Here is a 19,837-nt window from a genome sequence, read left to right on the forward strand (position 1 = left end):
ACTGCTAAGAATTCCTCAGGGTGGGGGCAGGGGGGGCAGGAAATTCACACTTTGTTTATAGTTTTTTTCACAAGCCTGAGCTGCTGGGAGTCTCCCAGAGAGAACGCGTCGGATTACGGATTACGTAGTCCCAGGGGTCGGAGTGTGCAGGGGAAGACGCGAACCTTCCTTTAGTGCTGAATGGCACCACCGGGACTCGGACAGGGATCTGAGAACAGGGAGGGGCAGTAGGGGGAGGCAGGGGAGCCATGCGGTCCCTGTGATCCGGAGAGGGCCATCCGTGCAGTGGTAGGAAGAGAGGACATGCCATGTAAATCCTACATCCCCAGCAGGAGCAAGAAGAAAGGAGGGAGCGTGGCCCAGGGGAAACAAGGAGTCAGCAATGGGGGCTACTGGACAGCGTCCCCAGCAATCATAGAACATCTGGGTCTGTATTTGTGCCAGCGCTATGCTCTATGCTCGCTCTCAGGGCACACCTCTGCACTTAGGATATGTTTCAACATTAGCATTTAAGAATGTGTTTCACTTTATACCTTGCACATAACAAGGCTTGGATCAATATTTCTTAAATGAGGGGCACCTGGGTGGTTCAGTCGCTTAAGCAGCTGCTTCTGATTTCAGTCCAGGTCATGATCTCAGGGTTGTGAGATCAAGACCCACATCACGCTTAACGCTGGTCATGGAGTCTGTGTGAGATTCTCTCTCTCCCTCTGCCCCTCACCCTTCTCTCAAAAAATAAAATTAAAAAATATATATATATATAATGTATTATATATTTTTTCTTTTTTTGTTAAATTTATTTTTTTTAATAAACATATAATGTATTTTTATCCCCGGGCTACAGGTCTGTGAATCGCCAGGTTTACACACTTCACAGCACTCATCATAGCACATACCCTCCCCAATGTCCACAATCCCACCCCCCCTCTCCCAAACCCCCTCCCCCCAGCAACCCTCAGTCTGTTTTTTGAGATTGAATCTTTTATGGTTTGTCTCCCTCCCAATCCCACCTTCTTTCATTTTTTTTTCTTTTCCTACTCCCCAACACCCCCACGTTGCATCTCCACTTCCTCATATCAGGGAGATCATATGATGGTTGTCTTTCTCCAATTGACTTATTTCGCTAAGTATAATACCCTCTAGTTCCAACCACATCATCGCAAATGGCAAGATTTCATTTCTTTTGATGGCTGCATAGTATCCATTGTATATATATACCACATCTTCTTGATCCATTCATCTGTTGATGGACATCTAGGTTCTTTCCATAATTTGGCTATTATGGACATTGCTGCTATAAATATTCGGGTGCACGTGCCCCTTTGGAGCACCACGTTTGTGTCTTAGGATATATATCTAGTAGTGCAATTGCTGGGTCATAGGGTAGCTCTATTTTCAGTTTTTTGAGGAACCTCCACATGGTTTTCCAGAGTGGTTGCACCAGCTTGCATTCCCACCAACAGTGTAGGCGGGTTCTCCTCTCTCCACATCCTCACCAGCATCTGTCATTTCTTGACTTGTTAATTTTAGCCATTCTGACTGGTGTGAGGTGGGATCTCATTGTGGTTTTGATTTGTATTTCCCTGATGCCAAGTGATGTGGAGCATTTTTTCATGTGTCTGTTGGCCATCTGGATGTCTTCTTTGCAGAAATGTCTGTTCATGTCCTCTGCCCATTTCTTGATTGGATTATTTGTTCTTTGGGTGTTGAGTTTGCTAAGAAAATGTATTATATATATTATATTTTATATTATACATTATATTATTTATATTATATAGATTATATATGCATATATATATATATATATATATATATATATATATATATATAAAATAAGTGGATGAAGGACATGGAGTCCCAAACTCAAACAACCCCAAACCCAGACAGGAGCCTGAACCTGGGCATAAGCCTGCAGAGGCATCACCAGAGTTCACTTTCCTTCTGGTACCTTCCATGGCTCTACTCCACCCTCAAATTTCCTTATGGGCAAAAATTGCCCTCTGAAATGCAGATGAAATCAAGATTCTTCTCAGCCTAGATGGGCTTCTATGGAGGGTTCCTGCTCACCACCCAGAAGAGCCTTTCCAGGGTGTCCTCAAGAGGGCACAAGGAGCCCCAGTCTAGTCAAGTGTGTGCTGTGGCTTACGAAGGCCCCGGTGGCACCTAAAATACAAACAAACATCATTCTTATAACTAAGGGAAAAGTCAGGAGGAGGGAGTCGTTAAGAATATTCGACAACACATCTCTGCTTTCCTATTTGTACTGTTCAGTAACATCCCAGGTTGAATACTGGTTTTTAAAACATAATACTGCACCCATGAGTCACTGGTGACTGTGCTGTTTCCACGGGACTGTTTTCTGGAAGGTTAGATAACGTCATCGCTCTGGAAGCCTTGGGCAGGAGGAGTGACAAACACGATGGCCAACTTGGCCAACTGCAGCCAGTGGACTCATGCACCATGACCTTCTCGGAAATGGGAGGTAACAGCCTGACCCCATGAGGTGTAAGAATCAGTGCATTCTCTCATTCCATGTGGGACCTGAAAGTACTTTTAGGTCTTTTATTGACATTTATGTCTCAGTTTTGCCTTTGCCACAAAATATACTGAGTTCAAAAGGAATGCCTGCTTCTCGGAAAATAATTCTTAATGACTGTGTTTAAAGAATTATAGCAGGGACACCTGGGTGACCTAGGGGGTTCAGTGTCTGCCTTCGGCTCAGGTCGTAATCCCCGGGAGGGCAGTAAAAATCTTTTAAAAATAATAAGAAAAATAAAGAAGTTTAGCTCAGTTTGTTGAGTGCCCAACTCTTGGCTTCAGCTCAGGTCATGATCTCATGGGTCATGGGATCAAGCCCTGAGACCTGGTCCATGCTCAGAAGGGGACTTTGCTTGTCTTTCTCCCTCTGCTTCTCCCTCTACTCGTGCACACACACACACACACACACTCTCTCTCAATAAATAAGTAAAATTTAAAAAACAAAACAAAAAACCTTGGACATAATAATTCCTATCCACCCAGGACATATAAATTTAAATCAGATCTTCAATATTTTAGGCAAAGAGGGATTTTAAAATTACCAAGAAAAGATCAGCTATTAGGTTCCACCAGACATAATGACACATACATTTCTGATTATTAAAAGATGCAATATTTCAGATGGGACAACATAATATTTTCAATATAATTACATATGTGATTATATAATCATTATGCAGTTATTAATTTACCATCAATATGCTATTATCATGCACAAAGCATTATGCTGAAGGAGGAATGTTTGACAGAAAACGGATGCACAAAACACACTTTTTCAAGGAGTTTATGCTCTGAGAAGAAAGAACCAAGAAACACTAGGCAGATGATATGAAGGTAATAATGAGAAACAAACTTGTCACTAGGAACCCCCAGGAGGAAGAGAGGGCATCAGGCTGGAGTGGCTAAGAAAATCCTCAGGAGGGTTAAGCAGGGTGCTCAGACGAGGTACAGACGGAGAAGACCAGGAAACAAGTTTTGACTGTTACGTGAGCTTTGGAGCTAAGTCTGAACTACAAGTTGGGACCAGACTGAGTATCTGAAATCACCTGTTCTCCAGTCTTGGAAGCAAACAGAACTTAAAAAAAAAAAAAAAAAAAAAAAATACTGTATTCATTTGCTGGGGCTGTTGTAACAAAGTATCACAAACTGGGGCTGAAACAGCAGGTGCCTCACGTTTCTGAAGCCTAGAAGACAGAGGTCAAGGTGACAGCAGGGTTGGTTCCTCTCAGGGCCATGAAGAATCTGTTTACCGGTAATCTAGAACGTTCCTCAGCCTGAGGATACGATACCCCATTTTCTGTCTTTGTGTTCGCATGGAATTCTGTTTGTGTGTGTCTGTGCCCACACAGTCATTTCGGATTAGGCCCACCTTCATGACCTTACTTTAGCTCATCTCCATAAAGACCCTCCCTCCAAACAAGGTCACTGCTGTGAAGGACTGGAGCTTAGGTCTTCACCATATCTTTTTGGGAATACACAGTTCAACCCATTTCAACCCAACACACTATTTCATATAGCAAGGGCACTTTTTTTTTTTTTTATTTTTTTAGTAACCTTTACGCCCAACTTCAGGCTCAAAGTCATGACCCTGAGATCAAAGTTGCCTATTCTCTTCCAGCTGAGCCCACCAGGCACCACTGGCAAATGCCTTTCAAAAATATTGTTGGAAGGTTCGGGTTTGGTGTTTATTCTAGCATCATGTCATGGAATAAGACAGAAAAAAGTAGAAAAAGAAGTGTTCTAGCTCACCCCCTTCCATATAGTTAGTTCAGTTTTCTCTCTTGGTTTATCTGCCTTCTCACTGTATGGAAATGAACAGATGTGTTTGAGGTTAGGGAATGTATTAATAACTCTCTTCATTTGTATTATAGTTTATGAAGTATTTCCTAATCTCCTTTGAACTTCACAAAAATTCTCTGAGGTAAAGAGGAAATGCTGTATTCCCAACATACAGACAATTGAATTATCTCAGAGATGCTCCATGAAATGTTTAGGGTCCTGCTTTGGGTGAATGGGAAAAACGGCAATAAAATTTAGGTATTCTGGAACAACTGGGTGGCTTAGTCGTCCAAGTGGTTAAGCGTCTGACTCCTGATTTCGGCTCATGTCGTGGGATCGAGCCCTCCATTGGGCTCCACACTGAGCACGGAGTCGGCTCTCCCTCTGCTCCTCCCCCTGCTTGCATGCTCTCTCACTCTCTCTCTAAAATAAATAAAAATCTTTAAAAAAATACAAATCAAAAAATTAAATTTAGGTGTTCTGGAATATAGCCCAGATCTTGTGCATTCCATCACGATGTATCAAAACACGAGAGCACAGCAATCACTTCTACTTGTTTATCTTCATTTGGAAAACATGTGCACCAGATGCAGCCAGCCAACTGAAGAGTATGTTGGTAAGATTATGTGAATTCTTGGTAGAGGCATAAGGGGAGCTTTAAGCAGACAGCGGGCAACTGTCATCATGGGGCTGACGGGACAGAAACTCAGGATCTGCCTCTACTTGCTGAGTTAAAACAGACATCTGCATCTGTCTGGACCCACAGAGAAGGTTCTTTGGAAGTCTGAAGAGGACTTTTATTTGGTGTGTGATTATTTCTTTGGGGAGCATGAATCTTGGATGGAGGAAGAGTTTCAAACAAGTTTTTAAACTTTCTTTTTCCTTTTTAACTTGACTCCACACCCACCATGGGGCTCAAACTCACAACTCCTAGATAGGGAGTCACGTGCTCCAAGCACCGAGCCAGCCAGGCACCCCAAATACATTAAATTTTTTAAAAGATTTTATTTATTCACTTGACTGACAGAGATCACAGGTAGGCAGAGAGGCAGGTGGCGGGGGTGGGGGGAGTGGGAAGCAGGCTCCCCGCTGAGCACAGAGCCCGATGTGGGGCTCGATTCCAGGACCCAGGATCATGACCTGAGCCGAAGGCAGAGGCTTTAACCCACTGAGCCAGGCACCCCTCAAATAGGTTAATTTTTAAAATTAACTTATTCAGATGTTAGTCTTGGGATTTGTAGACCACACCCATCAAGGGTCTGCTTATTTCCTTTTGAAATATTTAAAATACATTCTAATCCAATCCAGCCAAAAAAACCCCTTGTGCTATAAATATGGATAAATAGCTAGATCCAAAAAGGCCACATTTACTCCTTCATTAAAGAATAGTTTGGTCTTGTGTTTGTTGTTCAGTTTCTTTTCCTTTTTTTTTTTTTTTTTTTGTTCATAATAACAAATGTTACCATTTATTGAGAAAAACACATCAAGACTCATGCTAAACATTTTTCAGATCACCCCATTTTATAGAATAAACCTGAGGCTCAGTTAGGTGAGGTGCTTTGTTGAATCCAGACCTTTCTGACTCCACAAAGCTTATTGATTTTTTGGTTTTATTTCTTTTTGTTAAGTGTCATTGATAAAATTCGCACACCATAGAGTAAACTCATTTCAAGTGTACAGTTAAATGCTTTTTAATATATTCAACAGAGGGAATTGTGAAACCATCACCCCAAATTGGGGATATTTTTCATCACCCCCAAAAGAAACCCTGTACCCTTTGGTTATCACTCCCGCCTCATCTTCCCATCCACCTCCCTTCTCCTGCCCTAGGCAATCTCTAATGTACTTTCTTCCATTTCTGTAGACTTGCCTACTCTGGACATTTCATATAAATGGATTCTATATTGTATTGTCCTTTTCATTGTTCAAAGTAGCCTGAAGTGCACCAAATGCAGTAAATCACAATCCTTGGCCCACGATACACCGTCAACATTAGTCCAGGAAAAGCCTGCCGCCTCATTAAAACACAGACTATTAGCAGTAATTCACCTCCCTTACCCTGCTTTTCCTCCACCCTATTGCTCTGCCTCTCCCATCCAGAGGTTACCACCTGTTTACCACCTGTTTTATTTATATGGGGTTTCATCACAATCTGTACGCATTTATAAACATTTTAGTCATTCGTTGTAACTTTATAGTTTGAACTCTAGGGAGGCAGGAAGTAGTAAGTTGGGACTCATTTCTCCCACCCGGTATGTCAAGTGAGATCCGCCTACGCTGATGGATAAAGCTATGGTTTATTCATTTTTCTTTACATGACTCTACCACAGTTTGTCCAATCTCATGCCAATGGGCATTTGTGGGGTTTTTTTTTCCTAGTTTTTCCACTATGATGAACAGTGCTGTTGTCTCTTGGCTTACAGGTACAAGCATTTCCCAAGTAAACACTCAAGGACAGTCTTAGTAAATGGTAAAGCAAAATGACTACAGTATTTTACATCCCATCAGCTTCTATGAGAGACCCTGTGGATCCACATCTCTTCAACCTCAGTATCTCCATTTTTGCTCACTGAATGGGTCTGAATTGGTATCGCACTCCACTCTGGATTTGCATCTCCTTGGCTTATGTGTTTATGGTCCATGTTTACCCTTTGCTGTGAAATACTTGTTCATGAGCTTGGCCCACTGTTTCTCTTGGGTTCTTTGTCCTGCTTACTGATTTGAATTTATTTGAATCTTTTTGTCAGTTCATGCATTGCAAATACTTACACATATAAACATCTTAGTCATGACTAAAGTATATGTTGAAATCTTTTTCTCAACAAGACCTTTTTTTCCTTTTTTAAAAAAAATTTAAGTAATCTCTATACCCAACATGGAGCTCAAACTTACAACCCAGAGGTCAAGAGTCACATGCTCTACTGCCTGAGCCAGCCAGGTGCCCCACAAATATTTCTTTCTTTTAATAGGCTGTACTTAATTTTCTTTTCTTTTCTTTTTTTTTTAAAGATTTTATTTATTTATTTGACAGACAGATCACAAGTAGGCAGAGAGGCAGGCGAGAGAGAGAGAGAGGAGGAAGCAGGATCCACACAGAGCAGAAAGCCCGATGTGGGCTTCGATCCCAGGACCCTGGGATCATGACCTGAGCCGAAGGCAGAGGCTTTAACCCACTGAGCCACCCAGGCGGCCCTGTACTTAATTTTCTTAAAGGGTTCTTTGATAGGAAAGAGGTCCTAATTTTAATTTAGTTAGTTTACATATCATTTAATCTAGATAAAATACATGAGACAACTGTTTTCAAAGTAGTGGGCAACAGACAACACAAGACTGGCATTATACTAAACTGAAACTCATAAAATAAGTTCTACAATAATAGTCTAACCTCTCTGTCTTGGGACTTCTTCTTTTTTTTTTTTTAAAGATTTTATTTATTTATTTGACAGAGAAATCACAAGTAGGCAGAGAGGCAGGCAGAGAGAGAGAGGAGGAAGCAGGCTCCCCACTGAGCGGAGAGCCCGATGCGGGGCTCGATCCCAGGACCCCGAGATCATGACCCGAGCCGAAGGCAGCAGCCCAACCCACTGAGCCACCCAGGCGCCCCTGTCTTGGGACTTCTGCGCAGTGCATTGCGTCAGAGTCCAAGCAAAGCATGACAGTCCCACTAAGCTGGTGAGCCAGAGATCAGAGTTTGGGGCAGGTGAGCAAGGAGGAACCGTGTGGACTGAGTGGTCGCAAATGTGTGTGAAGCCCTCAAGTCCACGGTTGATGGCTGCAGGGTATGCAGCTTGAAAGACAGGGGTGTTTTAGTAGGAAGCATTAACCCAACTATCATACAATATCTGTATTTCAGAGGTTTCTAGGAGAAAACAAGACTTTAAATTATCTTTATTTAGTTCCTGTTACTTAGTGTCTAAAACCAGAATGAAGGATGGTCACTTACTTAAGATTTGTTAAGTATTAATTATTACCCTAGGCGTTCACTATATGTTTCATTATTCAGAGCAATCTGATAAGATAAATTCTACTGTCTCTCATCCATGGGTAAAGGAACTATGAAAGCTCAGTAACCTGCCCAGGAAGTCACAGAATTACCTAGTCATAAACCCAGAATTCAAGCCGACCAGTCTCTTGAGACCTCACACTTGACAAAGGTACCCTTTGCCCCTTGTCCTAATACCAAAAAAAGAAGTGGTTTCCTTTCCTAAATCCTTCTGTTTCCAAAATCCTCAACAGAACTCATGACATATATATAATTTTTTAAAAATTTATTTATTTGAGAGAGAGAGAGAGAAAGAGCGAGCGAGCATGCACACGCATGAGCTTCCAAGCACCTGGGAGCAGGGGAAGGGGTAGAGGGACAGAAGCAGACCCCCCCCCGCCCAACTAAGTGCAGAGCGTCATGAGGGGCTCGATCTCACAACCCTGAGATCATGACTCAGGCCAAAATCAAGAGCTAAACACTCAACCTACAGTCACCCAGGCGTCCTCTACTATATTCTTTATGGTGGCAAACCTAACATGGATCATTCAGAATCTTAAAGAAGAGGGGCAGGCGCCTGGGTGGCTCAGTGGGTTACGCCGCTGCCTTCAACCCAGGTCATAATCTCAGGGTCCTGGGATCAAGCCCCACATCAGGCTCTCTGCTCAGCGGGGAGCCTGCTTCCTCCTCTCTGCCTACTTGTGATCTCTGTCAAATAAATCAATTAAAAAAAATCTTAAAAAAAAAATTAAAGAAGAATATAAATTCACTTAACAATACAAGCTGTGTTTATTGCACAATAGAAGCACATTATTCGCAAATGGCGGTCACTGCTCTACAGCTGTACTCTCTATACATTAAACAAATATATTTCTTATGTGGAGGTTATTCCACTATAAATATTGTATTTCACAGTACAAACAAGGAAAAATATGTACTTACAAAGAACAAAGGCACTGAGACTGTTTCTTTACATATAATTATAATAAAAAAATACAGAAAAATATAAAAATAACTTTTGGCAGCCATATAAACTCTCCTCCTAGAAACACCAGATAAATAATACATTCAGCAATTACCCACTGAGCTACTATTCTGTAGCTCCTTATCTGAAATAACTAGTATTCAACATCAGAGTCCTGGATTTACAATACTGTGATTTTCCACTGACTTCTTTATCCGCTTAATTTTTTTCCTTAAGACTTCATCATCTTGTTTGGAAATAAACCGAAAATATCTGCAACCTAAAAAACAAACAAAGAGTTTTAATACTTACCAATGCTTCAAATATATTTCTACATTTTAAAAAATGTTGCTTCAGCTCTGACACAGTAATGATTATGAAAATGGGGGGATCTGTATGAGGTTTACCAGTATGAGCACATCCTGAGAGCCGCCGCCGGGGAAATGTATGCTTCCTACATACGGAAATGTTTCCGACCCGTCATAATTCGAGCGCACACTTCATCTGGCTTTCCACCCTGCCTCCCAAACCCTAGTTAAGGTGATATGTGTATTATCACATACTCATGTATTGAATATGCCTCCTCCAGAAGCAAATTACAATCACTTCCCTTTTAAGGTTAGCTTGAACAACAGCCCAAGAGGCATCTGTAACAGTAAGAAAGTTCTCTGTAAGCAAACCCTGAGGTGAAGGATTAGGATGAACTCACGGGTTAGAAAAGATCAGAACTGGGCTAGTCCAGCGCCCAGTGGGCAGTGGGGTGGTGACCGTGCAACTCTGAGAAAGGGCCCTTGTGCTTATGACAAGTTCTTCTACATGCTTGTCACAGTCTTACAGTGCTAAGCAGATCACTGGTTAAATATTTCAGACATGAATCAAATCTCTGTTAAAAAACTGTAAACTAGATATTACAGGTTTTTTTTTTTTTTTTAAATTTGATAAATGAGTGAGACCATAAATCACCTAAGAAAAACTAATTTTCATCATAGTCTCAGCACGTATCTAATCCAACCATCATCTCTGGGAAGTTGCTAGGAAACATACTGCACCTCCAGTAACCATTTTATCGTCCCTGAAAACAGTGTGCCAGAATGACTATTTTGTTAGCTGGGAAGCAGCGGCGTGGGTGGTGTTAATAACCTGTATTTCTGAACACACCTACCACTTCAGCAAAAACAAAATACTTTGGACACAGACCTCTGCTTCTATCTAGAATACTGAAAGATGAAAAGAATTTTGCTCCCACCCTAACACAGAGAAAAAGCCAAATCAACTACAGTAAACTCCTATCTCCTCACGAGCCAGCAGACATGGAGTCGAGGGGACACGGCCTGGCTCGCCTTAGCAGAGACGGGAAGACAGGCAGCTCCCACACCCGACTCTTAAGCATGGAACAAAGGCAGACCATGACCAGATTTTGAATCCTGTGATATAATGAGCAGAACCAGCTCAACTCCTGACCAGACTAACTGAAGCCCGACACTAAGGCCCGAGACAAGAGATGGACCCCTTTTCAGGCATGGTTATGCCTAATATTCAGACAGTACTTCTGAATTTCTCAAGCACTTCGATGTGATGCTCACCTGATGCTCGCAACCATCCTGGAAGCATCAAGGACAGGTGTTAACAAAGCCCCCTCAGAGAAGGCTCCCAAAGGTTCACTGACCTAAGTGACAGGGCAAGATGACAGAACTGGAAAACCAGCCCATGTTTTCAGACTCTGCTCAAACACAGACGCCTTTAGGTATCTGTACTAGATGCCTCTATGCTCATAAGGAAGTAGGAAATCACAGTCTGAATCACATTTCTGTTCCGTGGTGTGTGTTCAGAAATCTTAGGATTGCTTTCACTTTTATTTGTCCCTTTCCTCTGAGAAACTGGCACTTTATTAACCTTAGTAACCATCTGAAACACTCACTGAGAATACTAACTCTAAAACAGTATCCACCATATCTAAAGCCAAGCCGAAGATGCTCTTTAGGACACTCCGAATTCTCCAGCACCAGCCTGCTTACTCAGGAACACGGAGACATTTGCCTCATCTCCGGACAGACCCAGCCGCGGCCCCATCTCTGTCCTCACCGGGCAGTGGCAAAAAGCAGTGAGAGTTTTCACAGTCAATACAGACCACAGAGATAAGATCAATTTCCCTTTCTTTTAAGAGGATTTTAAAATAAGTTACAGGAGGTATAATTTTTTATAGGGAAAAATGTTTCATCCTTGTAGGAACAGACAACTAAATACAACAGCAATTATACAACAATAAAATCTCCAGAGAATATTCTTCTCTTTCTAATACTGTAAGGTAGACAATGTCAGTTGCTGTGAAAACAGTCCTCATCCTCTATCTTTTTTTTTTAATTAATTAATTTATTTGACAGAGATCACGGTAGGCAGAGAGAGAGAGAGAGAGAGAGGAGGAAGCAGGCTCCCCGCCGAGCAGAAAGCCCGACGCGGGGCTCAATCCCAGGACCCTGGGATCATGACCCGAGCTGAAGGCAGAGGCTTTAACCCACTGAGCCACCCAGGTGCCCCCGCATCCTCTATCTTAATTGGCCCCTAAAGATACTCAAGTTACAGCATAAAAACCAACCACCACAATTAACAAGATGAAATCGCTGCTTCTAGTTCACAGACAGTCGCGATTAGCACATCAGCTGGCTCCAACTCAACATCCACTTTCCCATTCCCCAGTTATTTCTCCAGCCTCTAATGTCCACTATAGCCAGTAACCTGTGGCACGAATGAATGGTCACACTTTGTAATTTCAAAATCATCCAAAAGCTATGCCTAGATAAGAAGAAAACAAACCTTCGTACCTTTTCCTAACAATATTCCAGCTACCAAAGCTTTCTCACAAGCCAATGCTTTATCCTCTTTCCAGTCGCTTTTTGCCCAAAAGGAGCTGAAGTGAAAGTCTGGCCACCAGTTTTTCCTGGAGTTCCACTCTTCTTGAACCCAGGCAAGGTGATTCCTAGAAAAGAAAAATGTCAAACGGGAAGGTCAGTGATGGGAGGTGGACCATATTGCCGGAATTTGAACATAAGAAAGCCCTTTTGTCAAGCAGCTGGGAAGATGGTGGACATTCAGACTTTGTCAAGCAGCTGGGAAGATGGTGGACATTCAGACTGAGGCTGCCTACCAAAGCAGCCAACCATCTCTCAAAATGAGAAGGGGGTCCTGCTTGGAGCAGCAGGCAAGGAGAAGCGCCTGTGATACTACAAAAACATCAGTCTGGGCTTCAAGACGCCCGAGGAGGCCACTGAGGGCACCTACACTGACAAATGTCCCTATCCACGGGCAGATCCTGGCTGGTGTGGTGACTGACCAAGATAAAGCTGAGAAGACCACTGTCATCTGCTAAGACTACCTCCACTACATCCAAAAGTACTTCTTCAAGAAACACCACAAGAACATGTTCATGTACCTGTCCCCCCACTTCAGGGATGTCCAGATTGGTGACATGGTCACAGTGGGCAAGTGCCAGCCCTTGGGAAAGACTGTGTGGTTCAACGTGCGCCAAGTCATAAAGGCCCCTGGCACCAAGAAGCAATTCCAGAAATTCTGAGATTGGAATCTGTCCACACCCTCAAAGAAAATAGTTATTTTCCCAGTCTCACACACACACACACACACACACACACACACACACACACACACAAAAGTCTGTGGAAAGATGACAAGAAAGATGTTCTCAAAGTACGTTCTAGTGTGGCCATCCATGGTATATAGCACATGCATGAAAGCAAATCCTTTTTAGTTCTCTTTGATTTCTGCTTTCCATTTAATTAAATAGCCAGTTTGGTATACGCAACGGTTAACAGCACACACCCTGAACTCAAAATCCTGGATCTGAATCTCCAATCTCCCATTTACTATGTGATCCTGGGCAAGTTGCTTAATCTCTCTGAGCCTCAATTTCCACGAAGCTATTAATGGTCCCCATCTCAAAGCACTGTCATTAAACTGGCCCAGGAGTATAGTGGTCTCATATAAAGACCTTTGCATATTGTCTGGTACTTCCTAAATGTTCAATGAATGTTAGCTATGATGATTATTACTTAAAAATAACTATAAAACCTTACTTTGTATGTTACAAATTACTACTCAAATTAAGATGCCATTATTATACAAATATGTGAACACACAGGTTTGACAGTTGAACCCAGACAATGCTAAGTGTTTGTCAATAACTTAATTGAGCAAATATTTATTAGCACCCATGTGTGCCCTGTGGCAGAACTTCTAGAGGTTTAAAAAAATGAATAGTACACTTCTTTGCCTTCACAAATCTTGTGGTTAGTTGGGGGGTTTTATGCTGCTGTAGATGTGAAAAGTGGTTTACAGTTATCACACCAAAAACACTTTATAATCAGCCCTCTTCTGTCTCCAAGGTCAAGTCATATCTGCAGCCTGACACAAGTTCCCATCGATGCTAAAGATTCTAACCAACTGAAATGGATACGATAAACAAATAAACCTTAACGTTATCACAAAGTTAACCCCTTCCTCTCACGAAGTAAAAATGACTAGGACCACTCCTGTTTTCACTTGAAATGTGGCACTAATGACCTCATGATCACAGGTGTAGTTTCAGATATCCAGCTCACAGTGGACTTAACAAATATATGCTGAATGAACATAACCTATGATGATCTTATGAGGCCTGCAAAGCCCCACTGAAAATTACTGAAAAACAGCTGGGAGAAAAGCTGCTTCCTTTAAGATTTTACAAGATGATGACACAGATCACCAAGAGCTTCACGAACAGTCCGGTGAAGAGTGGGGGTGACCACTGTTTGCCAACATTTCCAACTTGGAAACGTACATCTTCCCCAATACCGCAGTGGTAAGGTATGGTACTTTTTTTGACAGCATAAAATATCTTGGCAGTATTTTTGTATGTTTCACTTGGGAATGTATTTTCTTGCTTCTGATGTACTCAGAACAGCTGAAGACATGGTTTAAGAAATCAAAAAACATAAGCAAAGAACTTTAAACAGTAAAAGGTATCAGCTAAAATACTGGAAAATTCTACTGATCTGATCCAATAATAAACACTGTGTCTTTTACTTACCCCATTAAAATCTGTCTCAGATATTTTGCCAAGTATTTCCAAGCAGTTATATTTTTAGTGCATCCAGCAAAATCTAAGACTCCAAATAAGACCTCTAATCCCAGTTTACGGTGGTCTTCTTTTTCTGTAATGGGCACAATTACAATTTACACAAGGTATTGAGGTGCACAAGGCTAAAAATATATATTTGGGTGATAAAATACTACTAAGTTGTAAGCCTTCTAGTTTGGTTAGCAGTTTAAAATAATTCGTTATGCTCATACTCTCCAGTAAATTACTGAATTCTTACCTCTTTCAGTATTTTAAAATTCATACTCTTCAGTAGATTACTGAAAAATTCAGTAATTTAGTTCCAGCTAATGAAGTCAGAGTGGTGGATCTGATTTCTAAATGGGCTACATTCGACTGAGGGAGGACACTATTTACAGAACCTGCCCTCTCTTCTAACAGATGAGGGACTGACATAGCCCCAGTACCTACTGGACTTAAGCTGATTTCCTTCTATGAAGAAGTATGTGCTTTTCTATACCGAGCTGAAATGCAGTAAAGATTAAAACGAGGTGAATTATACAAATTAAAGCCATTTATCTTGTGCTGTTACCTAATATTCTACAGCAGAAGTCAGCATACTTTTCTTATAAAGGGACAAACAGTAAATATTTAAGCTTTGTGAGCTGTATGGTCTTTGTCACAACTACACAACTACACAATTCTGCTGTTGTAGTACAAAAGTCACAGACAACACAAAAGTGCTCCAAGAGAACTTGATTTACAAAAATAGGTGGGGGTGGATTTGGCCCACCGACCCTAGTTTGCTAGTCTATAGCTTGTCTGCACAAAGAGATACAAAACAAAAACTATTTACCTGACTTTCCCAGTAATCTATGGAATTCTAACATCAATTTATGAGATGGTACAATCTGATACAAAACCTGGAAGAAAAAAATAATCTTGTAATTTGTATATATTACAAAGGCATTTCTTTACTTTTAAGCAACCTCTACACTCAATGTGGGCTCCCACTCACAACCCCAAGATCAAGAGTCGCACATTCTACTGACTGAACCAGCCAGGTGTCCCAGCTAATGTATTTTTTAAAAGAAGACTGGCAGCGCCTGGGTGGCTCAGTTGGTTAAGCGTCTGCCTTCAGCTCAGGTCATGATCCCAGGGTCCTGGGACTGAACCCCACATTGGGCTCTCCGCTCAGCAGGAGCCTGCTTCTTCCTCTCCCTGCCACTCCCCAGGCTTGTACTCTGTCAAATAAAGAAAATCTTTAAAAAAAGAAAAAAACAAATAAATAAATAAAAGACTGAAAGGTAAGAATTATTCTTGGGGCCCCATTGGCTAAGTGTCTGACTACTGATTTCAGCTCAAGTCATGATTTCAGGGTTATGAGATTGAACCCACATTACACGCCACACAATGAAAGAGTCTCTCTCCCCCACCCCCTCTCTCTTTCTATACATAAATAAATAAATAGTATTGTTTTGTTTTAAGATTTTATTTATTTGACAGAGAGAGAGAGATGACAAGTAGGCAGAGAGGCAGGCAGAGAGAGAGGGAGAAGCAGGCTCCCCACTGAGCGGAGAGCCCGATGAGGGGCTCGATCCCAGGACCCTGGGATCATGACATGAGCCGAAGGCAGAGGCTTTAACCCACTGAGTCACCCAGGTGCCCCAATAAACTGTTTTTAATATATTCAAGTGTATACTTAAAATAAGTGTTTTACTGTATGTAAATTAAATTTCAATAAAGCTTATTTTCAAAAAGTATCAAAGCAGAATTTTCCCGAAAGGTTGACAAAGGGTTTCCAAAATACTGATCCTTTGCCCTCAGCCTAACTTGGAGAGAGTAGTGGGGGAATGGCAGTGGAGGGTCACCCAAGCCTCACATGTCCACCTCAGGGCACACACAATCATTTGCTAGGAGTGCTAGAATTTCAGAGCTGGAAAGCATGACCTAACGATGTTTCAAAATTTACTTTTTTTTTTTTTCTTCTCAATCTCTACACCCAACATGGGGCTTAAATTCATGACCCTGAGATCAAGAGTTGCATGCTCCACTGACTGAGTGAGCCGGGCACCCCAGGATGTTATAAAGTAGATCCCCAATCATGTTCGAACATTGAAATAAACATTTTATACCTTAAGCACACTTATCAGTTTCTCTCTTGGTGCCTTTTCTCTCTTCAGAAAGTTATATAAGTAGACATGAGCATTTGGATTTGATGGGAACTTTTCATCATAGGCATAATTGGTGAGCACCTCTCGGGCTCCATCTCGATCCCCATAGAATTCCAGCATCTATATAAAATAAGTTAAAATGTCTTAGCTAAATCCTGTAAGACAGCTGTATGAAAGATAATGCATAACTTAACTCTATTGATGGGAACAAAAATTAATCAAAATGATGAACAGGAAAAATAGTAATGTCACTGGTTACTCTCACCACCGTACGTCATGATCTCTATGGAATACAGATCACTTACACCAAAGGTTTATGTGGGTTCCCACATCCTCCTTATCACATTTTTGTTACTGAAAAATGCAGCAAGTTCAAGCTAGGAACTATTCCTATCAGAAAAAAGTCTTCCAAGGAGGGCATATGACCAACTGAGAAAGACCATATGATGCAACTAACCTCAGTGCCCGACATAACTTCAGCCACAAAGGGAACACGGGAGAACTACAATTCCTTTCCTTTCGTTCCCACCCATATGCGGCATGTGGTTTCAGAGATCATCTTTTGACAAAATAATTATCATGTTAGCATCCAGGAAACTCTCAAAAAGCCAGTTACTTTGAAGATTTATTCCTAGTGCCCATGCCAAGGCTCCCTGTCTTTTCACACTGACTTTGAGAGGACATGGCGTGGTGCCCTAATAAACTTCCTAAAAGCCATTAGTCTTCATCCACCCCACATATTGTGACTCACATTCAGATTTCTGTCCCCTGGTCTTCTCTACCCCACCAAATCGTAAAGGATCTCTCTGCTTTTCTTCTAATTTCAGTTAAGAGTAATACAAATTTAACATTTACAAACTATATTGCTATTTATTTTATAAATATTTGACCATGACACATTATCCAGTGATGAAGGGGGGGAAAAAAGTAACATTTACAGTATATTAGTAAAATAAAAATTCTTCAGCCCAAAAAGAGACATATTCTCTCTTTTTAATTTTTACAAATTTTTCTTTATCTATTTTAAGATTTTGTTTTAAGGACTCTCTATACCCAACGCAGGGCTCAAATTCACAACCTGGAGATCAAGAGTTGCGTGTCCACTGGCTGAGCCAGCCAGGCACCCCTCTTTTTTTTAAAACAATTTCCTCCACTTAGTCACCGTCCGATCAATAACAATAAGGCTCATGACACAATGACACTAATAGAAGTTTATGAGACGGCTACTGGCCTCTACATAACTCTTCACAAAAGGGTCCCAAACTCCAGGAGTTTGAATCAATGCACCAAGGTTTACAGATGTCTTGCAGCTGTGGTTGAGCATGCTCTGGGACGCTGCGTTGTAAGCGTAATCATCTTCATCTGTCCAGAGACAACAGATTCTTAAAAGTCATTCAGTACTGAGGGCTTTGTTCATAGTAACAGCAATGAATAAACTATCCACAAGAAAAGTTCAGGCCCTGATGGCTTTGCTAGTAGATTCTAAGAAAGAATTTTAAAGAATAATTTATATTTAAATTATTTATTATTATTAAATATTAAACATTTAAAGAATAATACTAATTCTTCACAAACTCTCCCTGCCCCCTACCCCCCCAAAAGACAGAATGGGAGGAAGTGCACACATGGGGAACTTTAAGAATGAATCTAGGTGATAGCTACGCAGATACTTGTTTTATTTTATTATTATTTTTTTAAAGATTTTATTTATTTATTTGACGGAGAGAGATCACAAGTAAGCAGAGAGGCAGGCAGAGAGAGAGGGGAAAGCAGGCTTCCTGCTGAGCAGAAATCCCGATGCGGGGCTCGATCCCAGGATCCTAAGGTCATGACCCGAGCCGAAGGCAGAGGCTTAACCCACTAAGCCACCCAGGCACCCCCAGATACTTGTTTTAAATTATTCATTTTATCATGCATTTGGTTTGGGTTTTTTTTTTTTTTTAAAGATTTTATTTATTTATTTGACAGAGAAAGAGAGAGAGAGCAAAAGCAGGGGAAGTGGCAGGCAGAGGGAGCTGGAGAAGCAGACTCCCCACTGAACAAGGAGTCCAACACGGGTCTTGGTCCCAAGACTCTGGGATCATGACCTGAGCCGAAGGCAGATGCCCAACCGAGACACTCAGGCACCCAAACACTCATTTGTTTTAAACACTTTTTCTGCATGTTTTATTTCAATCTTAAAGGTTTAAATTAAGGAAAGTTAGTCCTTCAAATGAAACAGTTATAGAAACAACTAGTCCTAGCCTTTTTTTTTTATTTTAATTAAACAGATATTCAGGGTTAAAGATCATGTTAAGAGCTCCAGACATTACCCTATCTGTATCTCTTCTTGCTACAGAACAAAGTGTCAGCTGCTGAAAGGTACTGAATCACCCACCAGTGTAAATGCCGTGTTCCAATTGCTTTAATCTATGTTTACTTGAGTTCTACCCAATTGGGTATGAGAAAAAGGTAAATATTGACTTTAAAATTCATCTCATCAATTAATATCAACAAGCCTTTTTAATTTATTTTTATTTTTGTTGAAGATTTTATTTATTTGACAGAGAGAGAGAGAGAGAGAGAGATCACAAGTAGGCAGAGAGGCAGGCAGAGAGAGAGGGGGAAGCAGGCTCCCCGCTGAGCAGAGCCCGATGTGGGGCTTGATTCCATGATCCCTGAAATCATGACCTGAGCCGAAGGTAGAGGCTTACCCCACCGAGCCACCCAGGCGCCCCTCAACAAGCCTTTTTTAAAAGAAATAGTATACCAGGAGTTATGGCAAGGTTAACAAAAGACAGAAGATAGGTACGTGACCTCAGAAGACTGATTAGTCTAGAAGAAGAGAGACAGCATAAAACAGGTATGAAAAAACTTAGGACAATTAATTAAAGAGCAAGTGGTAAAGATCTGATCAATATACATTAAACGTGCAGCTAACACATGAGGGTGTGGCACTGGAATGACAGGTCTAATGAGCCCTGCAGGGCAGATGGCATTCCAGATGGGGAGGCAAGCTTATCATGATGAAGACAGTATTTCAGAATTGTCCCGGAAGAGATCCTACTCAGAAAGAGGGGACGGAATTTTTAAGATTCGGGAACCTACACATCCATGACACAAAGGAAATACTGCTTATCACAGAAGAACAGTAAGGAACCACATGAGCCAATGTAGGCGGGAAGTGAGATTGGGATGGAGGACGAGAAAATTAAAAGGGTTAATTCTAGAGAAGCTTTGGAGAAAAACTATACAAGGGAAGGAAGATGCAGAGAACCGAACATGAATCTGTGGAGAGGAAAGGACACCACTGCCACCGGAAGTAAGAGAAAGGG

At 41.4% G+C, this 19,837-nt stretch overlaps 1 protein-coding gene and 1 pseudogene across 2 annotated transcripts in view; one reads left to right on the plus strand and one right to left on the minus strand.

The window, feature by feature from the left end:
• Positions 1–9,064: 9,064 nt before the first annotated feature.
• The window catches only part of TAF1A (TATA-box binding protein associated factor, RNA polymerase I subunit A), a 29,752-nt gene continuing 18,979 nt past the window's right edge, over positions 9,065–19,837 (minus strand). The window contains exons 6-11 of the mRNA XM_082702285.1: positions 17,755–17,885; positions 16,485–16,643; positions 15,206–15,272; positions 14,341–14,464; positions 12,083–12,237; positions 9,065–9,543 (exon numbers count right to left, since the gene is read on the minus strand). Of these exons, the coding sequence (XP_082558411.1) occupies positions 9,431–9,543; positions 12,083–12,237; positions 14,341–14,464; positions 15,206–15,272; positions 16,485–16,643; positions 17,755–17,885 (749 nt within the window). The 3' untranslated portion in view covers positions 9,065–9,430. The remainder of the gene's footprint in view (positions 9,544–12,082; positions 12,238–14,340; positions 14,465–15,205; positions 15,273–16,484; positions 16,644–17,754; positions 17,886–19,837) is intronic.
• On the plus strand, positions 12,376–12,892 carry LOC309849589 (small ribosomal subunit protein uS17 pseudogene; annotated as a pseudogene). Its single transcript has one exon. The product of its transcript is annotated as a small ribosomal subunit protein uS17 pseudogene (transcript).

Source organism: Mustela nivalis, assembly GCF_964662115.1.
Source record: "Mustela nivalis genome assembly, chromosome: 16".
Lineage (NCBI taxonomy): Eukaryota > Metazoa > Chordata > Mammalia > Carnivora > Mustelidae > Mustela > Mustela nivalis.